The sequence below is a fragment of the Aspergillus fijiensis genome (assembly GCF_003184825.1).
Source record: "Aspergillus fijiensis CBS 313.89 unplaced genomic scaffold BO72scaffold_3, whole genome shotgun sequence".
Taxonomy (NCBI): Eukaryota; Fungi; Ascomycota; class Eurotiomycetes; order Eurotiales; family Aspergillaceae; genus Aspergillus; species Aspergillus fijiensis.
This window is the reverse complement of record NW_024468979.1, coordinates 264,040-279,677: the sequence shown is the minus strand read 5'-3', so window position 1 is coordinate 279,677 and position 15,638 is coordinate 264,040. Positions and strand designations below refer to the sequence as shown.

The 15,638-nt window shown below is 54.0% G+C and overlaps 6 protein-coding genes across 6 annotated transcripts; 3 read left to right on the top strand and 3 right to left on the bottom strand.

Annotated features, from left to right (window-relative positions):
* Positions 1 to 443: 443 nt before the first annotated feature.
* Positions 444 to 1,705, bottom strand: BO72DRAFT_394985 (geranylgeranyl pyrophosphate synthetase; the record flags this gene model as incomplete). The annotated part of the gene is made up of 1 exon (XM_040941977.1): positions 444 to 1,705. One exon carries the CDS (start codon positions 1,703 to 1,705, stop codon positions 515 to 517), a length of 1,191 nt encoding a protein of 396 aa, XP_040806029.1. The 3' UTR covers positions 444 to 514.
* A 1,067-nt stretch (positions 1,706 to 2,772) lies between these two features.
* BO72DRAFT_444009 (uncharacterized protein) lies at positions 2,773 to 4,081 on the top strand. The gene has a single exon (XM_040943718.1). The coding sequence runs from the start codon at positions 3,171 to 3,173 to the stop codon at positions 3,816 to 3,818; it is 648 nt and encodes a 215-aa protein (XP_040806028.1). The 5' UTR covers positions 2,773 to 3,170; the 3' UTR covers positions 3,819 to 4,081.
* A 296-nt stretch (positions 4,082 to 4,377) lies between these two features.
* BO72DRAFT_394980 (SDR family oxidoreductase) lies at positions 4,378 to 5,708 on the top strand. Its single transcript, XM_040941976.1, has 5 exons — positions 4,378 to 4,405; positions 4,458 to 4,631; positions 4,690 to 4,928; positions 4,991 to 5,068; positions 5,147 to 5,708. Exons 1-5 carry the CDS (start codon positions 4,384 to 4,386, stop codon positions 5,684 to 5,686), a joined length of 1,053 nt encoding a protein of 350 aa, XP_040806027.1. The 5' UTR covers positions 4,378 to 4,383; the 3' UTR covers positions 5,687 to 5,708.
* Positions 5,709 to 5,921: 213 nt separating this feature from the next.
* BO72DRAFT_511504 (FAD-dependent oxidoreductase) lies at positions 5,922 to 7,973 on the bottom strand (the record flags this gene model as incomplete). The annotated part of the gene is made up of 5 exons (XM_040949408.1): positions 7,647 to 7,973; positions 7,389 to 7,589; positions 6,358 to 7,317; positions 6,164 to 6,281; positions 5,922 to 6,098 (listed from the first exon to the last, which is right to left on the bottom strand). The coding sequence occupies exons 1-5, from the start codon at positions 7,901 to 7,903 to the stop codon at positions 5,922 to 5,924; spliced, it is 1,713 nt and encodes a 570-aa protein (XP_040806026.1). The 5' UTR covers positions 7,904 to 7,973.
* A 726-nt stretch (positions 7,974 to 8,699) lies between these two features.
* Positions 8,700 to 9,813, bottom strand: BO72DRAFT_474236 (SDR family NAD(P)-dependent oxidoreductase). Its single transcript, XM_040947248.1, has 2 exons — positions 9,306 to 9,813; positions 8,700 to 9,233 (listed from the first exon to the last, which is right to left on the bottom strand). The coding sequence occupies exons 1-2, from the start codon at positions 9,592 to 9,594 to the stop codon at positions 8,743 to 8,745; spliced, it is 780 nt and encodes a 259-aa protein (XP_040806025.1). The 5' UTR covers positions 9,595 to 9,813; the 3' UTR covers positions 8,700 to 8,742.
* Positions 9,814 to 10,108: 295 nt separating this feature from the next.
* Positions 10,109 to 15,101, top strand: BO72DRAFT_394976 (ABC transporter PeaB1). Its single transcript, XM_040941975.1, has 7 exons — positions 10,109 to 10,510; positions 10,576 to 10,873; positions 10,937 to 11,177; positions 11,236 to 12,295; positions 12,347 to 12,612; positions 12,686 to 14,621; positions 14,726 to 15,101. Exons 1-7 carry the CDS (start codon positions 10,244 to 10,246, stop codon positions 14,852 to 14,854), a joined length of 4,197 nt encoding a protein of 1,398 aa, XP_040806024.1. The 5' UTR covers positions 10,109 to 10,243; the 3' UTR covers positions 14,855 to 15,101.
* The last annotated feature ends 537 nt before the right edge of the window (positions 15,102 to 15,638 follow it).

Below are 15,638 nucleotides of genomic sequence, written 5' to 3'. Positions count from 1 at the left end.
TTCTTCAGAGGCGCATCAGCTGCCAGGCCTGCGGAGAAAAATACATCAGTGGTCTCGTTTGGATCGATCATTCTCAAAAGGCATTCTACTTGTAGTCAAGTATCTCAGACATTGATGCTACTTTCCAAGGTGAAATGTGGCCAACCCACATACACTCTAAACCGAAAACTTGGCTCCATTAGTAGACATATTCAGAAGCCCATTCCAGTAGCCTACCGTCGTGATTTTATTCAAGATCTTTCCAGTAGAGATTTCCTAAAATATTTGGGGCGGATAAAGACTGCAATTTGATTTAGCTTCAATCAAGACCTTGTTCCTTGCCACAAAGACGAATAGTTTCATCACCTTCCACTCATTTATGAACCAGCAACCTAACTTCTAAACCCTTCCATTTGACATACCTCCAAACTCCGGGATTCGCAGTGTGCTCAAAGGTGGCTTCACCCAGGCGGTCATGCTTCATAATAATGTAACCAACATAATATCAGTTCCCTCAAGGATCGGGTGTCGCCTTCTAGTCACGATCGGAACTTGACGCTGGTTCGGACTTGGAGCTAATTCTGTCTTGATCAAATCTGGCATACAGGTCTGCAGGTAGCATATTATCTGCACCCCTCTCCCAAATTTCCAACTTCTCGCTATCTGGGTCGTACTTGAGCACAGCCTGCCCTCCACATTCCTTGACCACACCGATGATTCTTGCAAATAGCGACACGAGCTTTTTGAGGTCATCCTGCTGAGCCTCTTCCCACTTCTTGATCTCCACCGTCATGTCTTCAACCGTGGGCGTCTCAAAAAGCCCTCCCATGTGGTAGGCGCGCACAAGGTTCGGGGTCTGAGACACCCAGAGCTGGGGGATGACCTCGTCGACATCGATAGGCATAGAAACAGCGCGAGTTTTGACCTCAAGCGTAGATTGAATGGGAACAACCTGGCCTTCTCTCTTGATCGACAACCCCGCCCCAGCTAAAGAAGCAGCCTGGGACAATTGCAGATACGGTCTACCGTAATAGAGGTACTCAAAGGGACGGGAAACCTCATCAACATTCACGTCTCCGACTCCCGTAGACCCGTTCGAAAGCGGGGAGCCAACATAGCCGTCCGTTTCGTGACGAACCATCAGCTTCAAGCCCCCGAATCGGTATGATATGATCCTGTAATGTCCGGTACTCCCCGTCACCTGCTCGGTAGTGAAGGCCTTCGCAAACTCCTTTGCGAATCCTATGTACTGATACGGTAGGATGGTATCGTATGTCTCTCGCTCCGACCGGCAAAAGATCACAGTCTGTGTGTTGCGGACCCTTTCTACATTGATGGTGAACGGTTTGTGGTCACTGCGTGAGGTTTTGGGGTTGACGAACGCGAGAAGCTTGCGGATGTTGGTCTGGTCCGTCACTAGGTCGATCGAGCGGATGTCGAACGAAGGGTTCTCGAGGTACACGGCGCGGAAGAGAGACTCGAGTGGACTGGCGGGGTGGCGCGCAGCATTCTGGGCTATGTAAATCAAGCCATAATCCTTGTGGAGCTTGGTGTGCAGTTCTGGTGGAGTCCAGAGGGCAGGACGGCCGGGGACGGCGATGGTCGGTGACGAGGCTTCGATCCAGTTATAGGAGGATAGGTGTTGGACATCTGTGATCCAGGCCATCTCCTGACAAGTGCTTCTGAGATCCGCACGGGATATCTTTGCTACCTTGACGGACGTCATTGAGGCTGAAGTGGATTGGGGTATTGAATGCAGAGGAGTATGCACGAGGGAGAATCTTTTTATGCAGTCTTTGACAGATGAAATATCCACTACCAAGCCAAAAAGATATAAGAGCGCGATGGTCCAAGAAAGCTGAAGGAAAGGGGAAGATGGAATGTTCCTCATGTGTCGATAGGTAGGCTGGGAGACAAACACGCTTTTACGTACCAGTTTCAAGGCGGCAAATTTCACCAACACCAAGATATAATTCTTAACATGTATATTGCGTCCATAAAACTGGATAATTGCGTGCAATTGCAACATTATTCCATATACTTGCTACACACTATCCTGTCTTTTCTATGAGCTCAACCCGACTTGCAAAATATTTTTTGTAGCTATACACTTGCTACAAGGTCAGAGCAAGAGTTGAGCCGAATGCATAGGCAGAAGCGGCATTGTTGACACGTGACCACAATCAACCACTGCTTCCACCACAAGAGTTGCTCGCTTGCATGGTCTTGGTTGCCTCATCAGCATGAGCATCAAATCATGAAAGATAGGTAGTCTATCACGTTCTTCATCTTTGCCTATGAAGTTCGACGCGGGCCTGCTGCTTGATCACATTAGTGGGCTTGGATGCAGGCTAGTGTCATGCAAGGCTTAGCACCGCGCTAACCTAACACGGCCAGGGATCCCTGTCCAAAGGAGCTGTCGGAGATCCGGAGCCCCCAATGCGGAACCGGTGCTGCAATCACGTAGCCCTGGGCCGGCGGTGTAGATCACGATCCTACAATCTACTCGACCACGAGGAACTTGCAGAAGAATCTCACTAACCACATGGTCGACCACGAGGTCAACGCAGAAAGGCAGGGATACACTGAGAGAAGGGTACTTGACTAGGACCAGGTTCGGTTGCACGGCAATCCCCAGACAAGTGACAAGGATTTCCCCACGAACCTATCTCGACAGCACTTACGTCCTGCTGTATTCTTACTTGTCTCAAGCCAACTATCGCCTCCGGGTTTCTACCGAAGAGCATACTTGAAAAACATGGAAAATAAGCGAAATGCTATTAGGCCAAGCACCTTGGAAGTGGAGCTGGACGCCTATACACCAAAAGCTACAGCGAATCTCTTTGGTAGAACCCCTCGACCACCTCGTATTCAATGGATCCTGCCGGCGTCCGCCCCCAAATCCTCCGGAGAAGATTCCTTCGAGCTTCTTTTCTGGAAGTCCGTGAACCCATTCGAGTACTCCGGATAGCTTCAGCACGCTTCGAGGAATGCAATGGTCTTGGTAGCTGAGGCTGGAGTGGTCAAGTCGGTAGATTGATGAATGAGATTCCATGGACGGCTCTATATAAAGGTGCTGGGGGACGGTGGACAACCTTCAGAACAGACAGAACAATTCAAACACATATTCCCTCTGATTCTCAAAGAGGCCTCGTTGCTCATTGCCCAAAAGTGACACAAGAAGCACAAACATGTTCGCATCGATACCTAGCCTGCGTGTTTGCCTCGTGGCATTAAGCTTGTTCTTCATCTGGTCTCCCCTGGCCGCCGCCGTACCCCATGGACCTGCGCCCAACAAAGAAGACGCAGCCCACCTCGACAAGCGCTACACCAGTCCCACGGTGATCTGGCCCGCCAACCTCACCCGCACCCCGATGAACGTCTTCCTCCAGATTCTCAACACCCAGCCCAACCCAGACCCGGACCTCATCAAGGAGTGCGTCACCCTGGACGCCACCTACGTCTCGCTCACCATGGACAACCCGGACCTGCATAAGATCATGCCGTGGGCGGGGACACGCTACCGGGTGGGCTACCAGGCCTTCCTGGACACCTTCACACGTGTCGGTCTCTGGTGGACCCGCGGCCCGTTCTCGATCGACGCCATCTTCAGCGATGGCGGGGGCAATGTCACTGCCTGGGGCCAGTTCGAGATCACCTCCAACATCATGCAGAAGACCATCACCGCCCCCTGGTCGGCTCGGGCCGAGATCAACGAGGACATGAAGATCACCTACTTCCAGTACATGGAGGATACCTTTGGCACGGCGAGCACCTTCTGGGCCGATGGACAGAAGGAGTATCGGGCGGATCCATATGGGGGCAGTGTCTGGCTGTGAGCTTGTGGCTGGATCGGTTTCAACTGAAGATGAAGATGGTGGGGTGGGGATATTGAAGGTGCTACTGCATATAGATTGAACTGCTGGGGATGACTGTGTTGGGTAATGGTGCATAGAAGCGGAGGACGGGATTGTTTGGGACCAACTAGGATTAGTTGAATACACCTGTTGTTTTGCATTAGCCGGCCTTTCCGCGCGTCCATCCTAATCTGGACTTCTGAGTCTGTAAACAAGACCCTTCAGAGCGCGTACTCCGAATAGCCATTGCCAAGAATAGGTGAAGGAGACGGAAGTGCGGTGGTGAGCTGATCGGGGCTTCGGGATTAAAGCGGTTAACTCCTTTCAGACAACGGCCACTCCGAAACTCCTTTGGGTGACAGGCAGGATGGCCGAATCGGGTAAGCGCGATGCAGGGGCGCTGACTAAGGAGCCGATAAGAGCTCATGCCACTCCGATAAGAAAGTACAAATAACGATAACAAGACCCCTCTTTGCTCAATGCTACTCTACCTCAATTTTTGCTCTTTCAATTCATCAGTCTTGTTGAGAAACCGTCCTCACACACCATGACTCGCGTACTTCTCACCGGTATATCTCACTGTACTCCCGGGCCAAAGATTCGAGACTAACTGCCCAACAGGTGGGAGCGGCTTCATCGCTGCCCATGTCCTGGAAACCCTCCTGGCCCGCGGCCACTCCGTCGTCACCACCGTTCGATCGCAGACCAAGGCCGACGCCATCCAGAAGGCCCACCCAGATGTCAACCAGGATCGCTTGTCGTTTGCTATTGTTGAAGATATTGCCCAGCCGAACGGTACAGTCTATCCGTTTTTGAGAAAACAATGCCTTTCCATGACTAACCAGCCAACCAGCTTTTGACCGCGCGGTGGTCTCGGATCCTCCTTTCGAAGCTGTCATCCACACTGCCAGTCCCTATCACTTTCACGCTAAGGATGCAAAGGAGTTGTTGTTGCCAGCCGTCACGGGCACCACGGGGATCCTGCAGTCGGTGAAGAAGTATGCTCCGCTGGTCAAGCGCGTCGTGGTGACATCTTCCTTTGCTGCCATCAACGATGTCTTCGCCTCTGCCGCTGGCAAGGTATACTCGGAGGTAAGCCATTTGCTATATGAACCTCACATCCGGCACTTACTAAATCTGCGATCGCACGACAGGCAGACTGGAGTCCCATCACCGAAGCCCAGGCCAACGACAGCCCCGCCAACGCCTACCGAGCCAGCAAGACGTTCGCTGTAAGCCTGCCCCACAAATGGTCTACACAATACATTTTCGAGCTCCAGACTCACTTACAACTACCCTCACAAAAACAGGAACGAGCCGCCTGGGACTTCGTCGAACGCGAGAAGCCCAACTTCACCCTCTCCGTGATGAACCCCCCGCTCGTCCTCGGCCCGATCACCCACCACCTCACCTCCCTCGACGCCATCAACACCTCCAACCAGCGCATCCGGGACCTGCTCTCCGGCGCGGCCAAGCACCGCTGCCCGCCCACGGGCAACTACCTGTTCGTGGACGTCCGCGACCTCGCTCTGGCGCACGTCCTCGCCGTCGAGAAGGAGGCTGCCGGCGGCAAGCGCTTCTTCACGGTGTCGAGCCACTTCTCCAACGCGGAGATCGTCGCCATCATCGCCGAGGAGTTCCCGCAGTACAGGGACCGGCTGCCCACGGGCGACGCGCTGAAGCCCGGCCAGTACCCGGCCGACGGGGTGTACGGGTTCGACAACACGCGGGCGCGCGAGATTCTGGGGGTGCAGTTCCGGCCGCTGCGGGAGAGTATTGTGGATGCGGTGAAGAGTTTGTTGCCTCTTGGGGCGGATAAGTATCAAGGCGAGGCGGGGCCGGAGCGGTAGGTTGGACAATCCACCCGGTGGGATTTTGCTGATGGGTTTGTTTTGTTTTGGATGTTGTCTGGCGTGATGTTCTTTGCATGTTGTTCCATCAGTCAGATCAATTAGACGGAGTGAGAATGTAAAGTATTCCAATTGTTCTAACATGGATTGGTTATGCTGGCTCTAAGTCACAGAATGGGAGACAAAGTATGCGTCATGCGACCACAGGTACTGTCTAGACATGCTTCTACAACACTTAAGACGAAGTCGCCCGACATAGCCGACCGTCCGCCTCCTGCACCCAGTTGTCACTCCCCACTGCCGTCCAGGCATAGAAGGAGTCCTGGGGATCGTATTGCTTCTTGATGGCTAGCAAGCGGTTGTAGTTGGGTCCGTAGAAGGCTTCCTTCCAGTTCGGCTGTTGCGGGTCGGCCTGAAGATTCCAATTTATCAGCGGTGCTCTGCCATAGGTCCTGACGCCAAGCTCCAGGAACTTACCTCGTTCATGTAACAGCCAGGGTCCGAGGTCAGGGCCTCCAGCGTCGGCACCCACTTCTGGGTCATCTGGTCGGCGAGCTGCTTCATCTTGCCGAGATTGGCGTGCTCGGGCCAGGAGCTAACCAGCATTTGTCATCAGTGCATGTTCTCGAGTCTAGATCTGCGGACATAAGAAACAAAGGCTGAACACCTACGTCGACAGGATAACGTCCATCGCGGCCGTGCGCCACGAGGGCAGGACAGAATTGTTGGTGGGGCCCGTCACGGCGGCGGAGACGTTCAACGCGATACTGACGAAGACGGCGCCGTCCTGGGTGATGCTGCGCACCGCGGCGGTGAGGTTGGCGTTGGACTTCTCGATGACCTCCAGCGGGATCAGCTTGCCGCCGTACTGGCCGTTCTCGACGAGCTGGGTGGGGTTGGGCTCGATCAGGGTGTTGTAGTGGTCCACGTACGAGGGGGAGTGGGTGAGGTTCATGGCGTAGGTGATGTTCAGCGAGTCCAGCTTGCCCGTGAGCGGGCTCAGCAGGTCGAGCGCGCGCTGCAGCGTGGCGTTGGGCAGGGTCAGCGGGGTGAGCAGGAAGGAGGCGTTCATCACGCGCGCGATGGCCATGCCCCCCGCCGCGGTGATACTGGGCACCAGCGAGTGGTAGTATTCCACCGCTTGGTAGAAGGGGTCGAGATCGCTTGCGTCCTGCGCCGCGAACTCGAGCACCACCCCCACCGTCGGGAAGTCTGGGAACACCTTGACCGTCATCGAGGTCACCACCCCGTACGTCCCGCCCCCGCCGCCACTGAGCGCCCAGTAGAGGTCTGCGTTCTCGGTCGGCGAGGCGCGAAGCTGTCTCCCTTGCCCGTCGACCACCTCCCACTCCAGCGTCTGGTCGGCTGCCAGCCCGTACCGGCTGCTGAGGGCCGAGTGGCCCCCGCCCTGCGTGTAGCCTCCGGCCGGGCCGACGGTGGCGCATTCGCCCCCGACGACTATCAGGTTGGATTTGTGTAGAGCCGCGTAGACTTCCTCTCCTTGCACCCCCGCGCCGATCGTGACGGCCGGTCCCGTGTAGTGGGGGGAGGAGTAGTCGTGCACGGTGATGTTCTTCAGGTGGTGTGTCCAGATCGAGAGGCCACCTGCGCCGGTGGATTTGCCCATGTAGCTGTGTGGGTGTTAGTTGTTCGATTTGGAATGTTGCATTGGCTTGGGAAAGGGAGGGGAAGGGGGATATACTCATGTCCAGTATTGCGGATGACAAGTCGAATGTTCTTCTCGGTGGCATAGGCTATGGTCTGCGCAATCTCTGCGGGCGACGAGACGTTCACGGCATAGGACACCATGTTCCCCAGACGACAGGTGTCCGTAGATGCTGCGAAGGGGTCGCAGCTCTCGTTGGCCACGGCAGCAGCCATGATTGAGGAAGAAGATGCATCACTGACGATGTTTTGTCAACAAGCTTGGTCAAGGCAGGGCAGAGACGGATAGACTTACTGCAACGCGGGCTGCGTCCACTCGTCCCGCAGATACTGACACTCGGCGGCATTGTAGTTGGGATCAAAACAGGGCGCTGCCAGAGGAACCGTCTTGATGAGTCGTCCGCCGACCGTCGAGTTGAAGTGAGACCATTCACTCGTGGTCGGCCAGCAGGGGTCGCTGGGCATGCATCGACACTGGGATGATGTGGTATTGCTTTGCTCGGCTACGGCTGTGCCGAGCAGGAGGGCGAGCAAGACTGTCCTGAACACCATTTTGCTGTCTTCGTGGTGGATTGTATTGATGCTTGCGTGAATGTATCTGTACTTGACCTTGTAGATAAGGAGCTTATATATACCAACGCTGACAGCAAAATCCTGTTTCGAGTCTCCATATTGGAACTCAGAAACTGAAGCTGAGCACGCGTGTCTTCCAGAAGGAGCTGCTGTGAGCCAAGAATCCTCGCGCATGCAAGCGAAATCCTTCGAATTTGCCCTAAAGGGAAGTGGATGACTCCGGGGACTCGGAGTAAGCGTCTTCTGGGGCGAATACGGAATAGTAGGCTTTCGTACACGAGGTGGCTGCCTTGCTGCGAGTGCTGGTTGTCTAAAGTTTAGGAAAAAAGGTTTGTAGAAGAGAGTAGAAGTTTTGTCTTCGACAAGAATAAGGCTGTGCAGAATTACGCCTTATGTTAGGGGGAGGGGTAGATCTTCTGTGTTGCATGGGTGTAGATGGCACAGCGTTACCACGTGGGATCGGGCTGGGGTTAATCGCACATGGTAAGCACATGGTTTCCCCAGTTCATGGCATCCCATGCATCTTTCATTCTAATCCCTGACCTACAATGTATGCACAAAAATCCCAGTCACGAATCTGAGGTAGATCTCATCAGGCTACAGAGAGCTATTGATTCATCGTGTTGTTTTTCATGGAAAGCGGAACCATTGCCTGCATGCTTTTTGTTTTGCATATCGTAGATGTGTGCTCACATTTATTGATCTAGATTCTCTTATGTGAATTATCCGCTAACGCTACACCGACATTCATTTGAAACCCAGTAGAATCAACCATGATTTTGAAATTCATGACATTGCAATCTCATACGTCCAGAAATCTAAAACTGGGTGCCCACATGAATCCCACCATCTACCAATACATTCGTTCCCGTGACAAAGCTGGCCAACGGACTCGCCAAAAACACCGCCACATTTGCGATCTCCTGCGGGCCTCCCAGCCGCTTCAGGGGGATCTTCAACCGCTGCTCCTCCACCCACTCCGGCATGGTCTTCGAGTACAGCTCCCAGGGCCCGCCCTCGCAGAGCACGGGGCCCGGCGAGATGGCGTTGACCCGGATGCCCTTGGGGCCCAGGTAGTGCGACAGCTCCTGCACATGCTGCAGCTGGGCGGCCTTGCAGGGCCCGTAGGCCGCGGGCGGACTGCGGTAGAACTCACGGCCCATGAACGAGCTCTGCACGATGATTGAGGCCTGCGGGGATTTCTCCAGGTAGGGCTCGGCCGCCTTCACCAGCTCCACGAAGCCCATCACGTCGATCGCGAAGCTGCTCTCCCAGTGCGCAGTCTCGCCTTCCATATGCATGGGTGATGCTGGGGATGGTGGGGTCAGCACGGACAGTGGTTGGGGGTGGTCATTGTAGGAAGAGGAGGGGCAAGACAAACCGTTGGCGATAATGACATCGATCCGTCCCACGCGTTCGGCGGAGCTGTTCACCCAGTTTACGATCGCTTCCTTGGAGGAGACATCGAACGCGGTCCCCACTGCACGGGCAGAGTTGCTCTCCGGGAGGGTTTGGTGGACGTCGTTGAACTCGGTGTTGGTGACGGTGCGGGCGCAGTAGGAGACATTCGCGCCTTCCTGGAGGAATTGGCGCACCATGGCTTGGCCCATGCCTCGCGTACCTCCCGTAATGAGGACATGGGCGCCTTGAAGACCGGTTTCGAGAGGCATTGCGACGAGGAAAGAGTGGTGGTGTGAGATCGAGGAAAAAAGGAATTTGAGGGGATACTGGTTGATGGAGATGGAGGGGTGGGGTAAGAGGCTGGATATATACTATGTACTAATTAGACTTGACAAAGTCTCACTAGCATCGTCACGGGAGTAAGCCTGCGAGCTAGTGGAATTAGTCCAAATCTTTAAGGTGCTAGGAGCATGCACGATGAAGGTCTAGTCTCCACTCAAGTTTATCTACATTGGAGACCGGAGCATCTCAATGGAATGTCTGGAGAAGCGAGTCTTCCCTCCAGGAGTAAATAAGCTGTTTTCTCCTTAGGGACAGCCGAATCGGGCCAAGTGGGCCCTCACTCAAGCTTTGCTGACTAACCACCGGGGACCTGCCCACTAACCCCAATCAGGCCACCCTTCCGAAACTCCTTTAGGAAGTCCATGATGGAGTCTTCCCGCTTCCCAATCCAGCATTCATTCTACGGAGTATGTCGTCAACTGAGCTGGTTGCAACGCTTCCTCTACTATCATCCAGAGATATAAGTTCAACGGCACGCTTTCTCACCATGGCGGCTCTGGTACTTCTGTCTCAGCCAAGCTTTCTTGGAACCCTCCTGGTGCATTGGACGGCGAGATTGCAATATCCACAGCACCAATGGAGAAGTATCAAGCAACAGATACCTTGCAGCAGGACTCCAGCGGGAGTTGCGTGATGACGCCGGTCAACGCAGAGTCTCTGCCGGACAAGGAACAGATTGCTCTGCATGATGACCCCTTGTCGGATTCATCCAACAGTGTGGCCGTTGAACCCATTGCCCTGAGCGTGAAGCGGTTTCTTTCCCTGCGCAATGTCGACGGGAACGCACTGCACTCGGCTAGAATCGTCATGGAGAACGTGACAGTCGAAGGGAGCGGTACCGGGGTAAGTGATTAGCTATTTTTCATCAATGTCTCTTCGGGGGAAGCACTGACACAGTTTCACGGCAGGCTCTGCCGGCTCCAAGCGTCCTCACAGCGGCAAAAGGTGGCTTTGGCCTGTTGGAGCCCATTCAAAGTCGCCTGCATCGTCCGTCATCACGGCCCATTCTTCGTGATTTCTCCGCTGCCATCCAGCCGGGCGAGATGGTCTTGGTCATTGGAAAGCCGGGCAGTGGTTGTACCACGTTCTTGAAGACCCTGGCTGGCATGTGGAATGAGTACAAGGACGTCCAGGGAAACTTGACCTTCGGAGGTCAGCCCATGGAAGATGTCATCGATAAGGATCCGCAGAATGTTGTGTTCTGTGGTAAGTCTTTATTCGTCCTTAGATCTGTGATGGTCGGAAACCCAGCCAACTAACGAGCCGTAGGCGAGTCTGATGACCACTTCCCGACGCTGACCGTCTTCGAAACGTTGCGTTTTGCAATGAGGGCGCGCTGTGGCCCCAAGCCCTCTTCTTCAGAGATTGACGAGAGAGTAAAGCAGTTGGCGCAATTGATTGGACTCGGTCATGTTCTCAACACAAAGGTTGGAGACGCTTATATCAGAGGTGTTAGTGGAGGTGAGAGACGCCGTGTCTCGTTAGCTGAGGCGCTCGCCACATGTGCAAGGTCAGTGTTCAACTACTCCCTGGAGACGAGAAGCTCTAACCATGGATCTTTTGTATAGGCTGATTTGCTTGGACAACCCGACCAACGGCCTGGACTCCTCGACAGCGCTTGAGTTCATAGAAATGATGCGGGAATGGACCCACCAGAGTCAGTGCGTGACGGCCATGAGCGTGTACCAAGGCAGTGATGCTATTATTCCATACTTCGACAAGGTTGTTGTGATCAATGCCGGACGTCAGATCTTCTATGGCTCCATCCAAGACGCCAAGTCGTACTTCCTCAGTCTGGGCTTCGAATGCTCGTCTGCTACTACCACCACCGACTTTTTGAACTCCATGTCCGCCAGTCCAGAGGTTCGCCGTGTACACGAAGCTCATCGGAACCAGGTCCCCCGCACACCCGATGAGTTTCAGCAAGAGTTTCGACGAAGTGTTCACTTTGACGAGCTTAAGTTAGCCGTCCAGGCTGCGAAGTCTCTTCCCGCCGTGCCCCGTCCTTCGAAATCGGCGCAATACGCTTTGCCACTTTACCAGCAAATTGCGTACTGTACCACGCGCCAGGTTCGCATCATTCAACACAACTATAGCTCTTTGGTTGTGGAAGCCCTGTGTATCGTTGTCCAAAGCTTGATTCTGGGCACATTGTTTCGAAATCAGCAACACAGCACGGGATCTTTCTTCATCTTCGCGTCCGCCCTCTTCTACTCCGTCCTCGTACCCGCACTGCAGGCTATGGCCGAGTTCCGCAGTACATTCGCCCAACGACCGCTGATTCTGAAGCACAAGCGATACCGGCTGTACCGGCCCATGGCTTACGGCTTTGGATTGATCATGACGGATATTGTCTGGAAGATCTTCGTCATCTTTTGGAATATTCCCTTGTATTTCCTTACTGGTTTCCAAATGAACGCCGGCAAGTTCTTTACCTGGTTCATCGTGGTATACATCGAGCATTTGGCCTTGTCCATGTTCTTCCGCTCGGTCGCTGTGTATTCTTCCAACATGTACCGCGCTGTTCTTCCGGTCGGTATCTTCTTCAATATGTACGTTCTGTACACAGGTCTCTATGTGCCGCCACCGCAGATGCAAGTGTGGCTCGGCTGGCTGAGATATCTGAATGTGAGTTTGCCCAACAAAATACTCAAATTGCACGCTAACCCGAACGAACAGCCCCTCCATTATGGCTTCGAATCGGTCATGATCAACGAGTTTGGTAACCTGAGCTACGAGTGTAGCACCGCAGATCTTGTCCCGTCGGGACCTGGGTATACCAGCATTGCCAACCAGGTCTGTGCAGTGGTGGGATCGGAGCCAGGTCAACGAATGCTGTCAGGAATGGCATATATCAAGGCACAGTACGGTTTCGAAAGAAGTAACCTGTGGCGCAACCTGGGAATCAACGCAGCTTTTTTTATTGCCTTTGGTCTGGCCTCAGCGTAGGTCTCCCATTCCTGCCGTTAACCTTTTTTGCCCCATCTTCGCAGAAACATGCTGACGAAAGGCTCACAGCATTGGTATGGAGCGTCTAAAGCAACCAGCTGGCCGCTTAGCGACTGTATTCTATCGTGGCATGGGAACTAAGAAGTCGTCTGCTCCACCACCTGGAGCGAAGATGAGTGATCAAGAAAGCGGAGATCTGGATATGGATGTTCCTCCAGAGCCGGGCAAAGAAACCACACGTGAGCGAAGCGCAACACTGGAATATCAGCCTCGCAGCCTGACCTGGACTGGGCTAAACCTCGATGTGAAGACCAAGGACGGCCAGAAACGCCTGCTCGACAATCTAAACGGATCAGTGTATAGTGGTCAGCTGAAAGCATTGATGGGCGTATCCGGAGCGGGCAAGACTACTCTGCTGAACGCGCTGGCGGGCCGCTCAAAAGTGGGAGCCGTTACTGGAACACTTGCGCTGAACGGACAACTGCTTCCCAAGTCTTTCAACCGCCACATGGGCTATGTACAACAGCAGGATATTCACTTGCCTACGCAAAGTGTACGAGAAGCATTGCAAATGACGGCCCGCCTTCGCCGATCGCAAGACGTCTCCCTCGAAGAGAAGGACGCCTACGTTGAAGAAGTCATTCGGTCGCTAGACATGGAATCGATTGCGGATGCTCTGGTCGGAACGCCGGGAGCCGGTCTTAATCTGGAACAGCGCAAGAGGGTCAGTATCGGTGTGGAAATGGCTGCGAAGCCGGACATTCTATTCTTGGACGAGCCCACTTCCGGCCTTGATGGGCAGTCAGCTTACTCCATTGTCCGTCTCTTGCGAAGACTCGCGGACTCTGGCCAGGCAATCATCTGTACTATCCACCAACCCGCCGCGGAATTGATCTCAACATTTGACGAGCTCTACCTGTTGGCACGTGGTGGACGGGTGGTGTACGATGGGCCGTTAGGTGTGGAATGCCAGCAGGCTCTCGCTTACTTTGCGCAACATGCTCGCCCGTGCCGTGAGCGAGAAAACCCCGCCGAATACTTCCTCGAGGTGATCGGTGCCGGCACACGACGGGATGTTCACACCGATTGGGCAGAGATATGGAAGCAAGGCCATAGCCAACCCTCCAGCATCCCGGTTGCACCTGCCTCGCCGAAGAGTGATTCATCCATGTCCTTGCACGCCGCACCCTTCCACTACCAGATGGTCGTCTTGCTCAAGCGAACATGGCTGTACTACTGGCGGGCGCCAGATTATGCTCAGGCTAAATTGTGGTTGAATGCGGGTAATGCGTTGCTCAACGGAATGACCTACCTCAACTCGCCACTGACTCAACGGGGCGCTTACAACCGCGTCTTCTCCTCGTTCATGTCCTTGATTGTCGGCCCTCCCTTGGGTCTGCAGGTGCAGCCGCGGTTCGTCACATTGCGGAACATCTTCGAGCACCGTGAACGTGAGAGTCTGACCTACCACTGGATGGCGTTCAGCCTTTCGGCCATTCTGGTTGAACTGCCGTACGCCTTCTGCACCTCCCTCGTGTACTGGCTATTGTGGTATTTCCCAGTGGGATACTTCCGCGACTCCAACCACGCCGGCTACAGCTTCTTGATGTACCAGCTTTTCTCTGTGTTTGCAACCAGTCTGGCCCAACTGTGCGCCTCGCTGATGCCGACCGTGGAAGCTGCACTTTCGGCGAATGGGTTTTTCTTCATGTTCTGTAACACCTTCGCGGGCACCCTGTCACCGGCACCAGTCACACCCGCTGGCTGGCGTTGGTACTACAAGGTTTCTCCCCTGTTCTACATGAACGAAGGCGTGGTAGTGGATGTTCTGCACGATCTACCCCTCCACTGCGCGAAGTCGGAGATGTCCGTGTTCCAGCCACCAACCGGCAAGAGCTGCTACGAATATGCTGCTGCCTTCTTGCAAGATGCCACGGGCTTTCTCGTCAACCCGAACAGTACGGCCAACTGCGAATACTGTCCCTACAAAAACGGCCAAGCTTACGTGAGTTCCACCTGCCCCCGCCCTGCATGAAGCAAGCTACCCACATGGGGTGGAGTCGGGATCGGAGAGGCATTGATTGGCTGACGAACAGATTCTTCTTATAGTACACGCAATATGACTACAGTTATAGCCACCGGGGCCGGAATGTGGGTGTTTTCATCGGCTTTATTGCCTTTAATTTCACCATGGTGTTGGTGATCACCTATCTGACGCGTGTGCGTCGGCGCCGTTGAGAGGAGGAAGATAATATGTGGCTTAGAGTATGCATTGCCGATTTCTTGGCCTTTTTCGTTCCCATTGCGCCTTATTCTCTCAAATTCAGGCGCTCCTAATTGTCATCTTATGGTTCATTTTGAGTCAGGGATGGGAAGAGTATCATCAGGGATTGTTTGTTTGTCGCTTGGCATTAGTAATTGTAACGCCAGCTTGTGTGCTTGTATGTATCGGTACAAAGATCTACCGGCCCGCCCCGGCAGTTCCAGCCCAAAGAATCAAAAGAGTAATTTGGTGACAGCTCGATATGTCGTGTAGCCTGTATCTCTCAGTATAGCTTAAAGTGACTTTCACTTTCGGGGGAGCGGAAGATGGGGGGGGGGGGGGGGCCGACACCGGGGAGGGGAAAACAATTCCTCACGGAGAGGATCTCGATCTGTGAACGATCCTACGCTAGGTAAGTCGCACTCTTTTTTTTTCCTCCCCGGTAGACGCTGCCAAGTCATCCTCTGTTTCCCGTGCTAACGCTTTTGGTCTCTAGTCTGGGGATAGCTTGCTTGCTCCTGCATGACACCCGGTATGAACGGAGTAATGTTTCCGTATTAGCGACAAAATAACACAAGGTGGGTATCCCCAAGGTGTCCCCTCCTTCCTATCCAAGTCAAGCCACGCGAGACTCTTCCCCTCCGTCTCCAGAAGATGGAGATATAGAATGGAAGTGCCGGTAGGGGCTCAGGACCCTGCTGGACCCTTCATCCCTTGCATAATTGGCTGTGTCAGGCTAGTCTTCTTTCTACTGCTTGT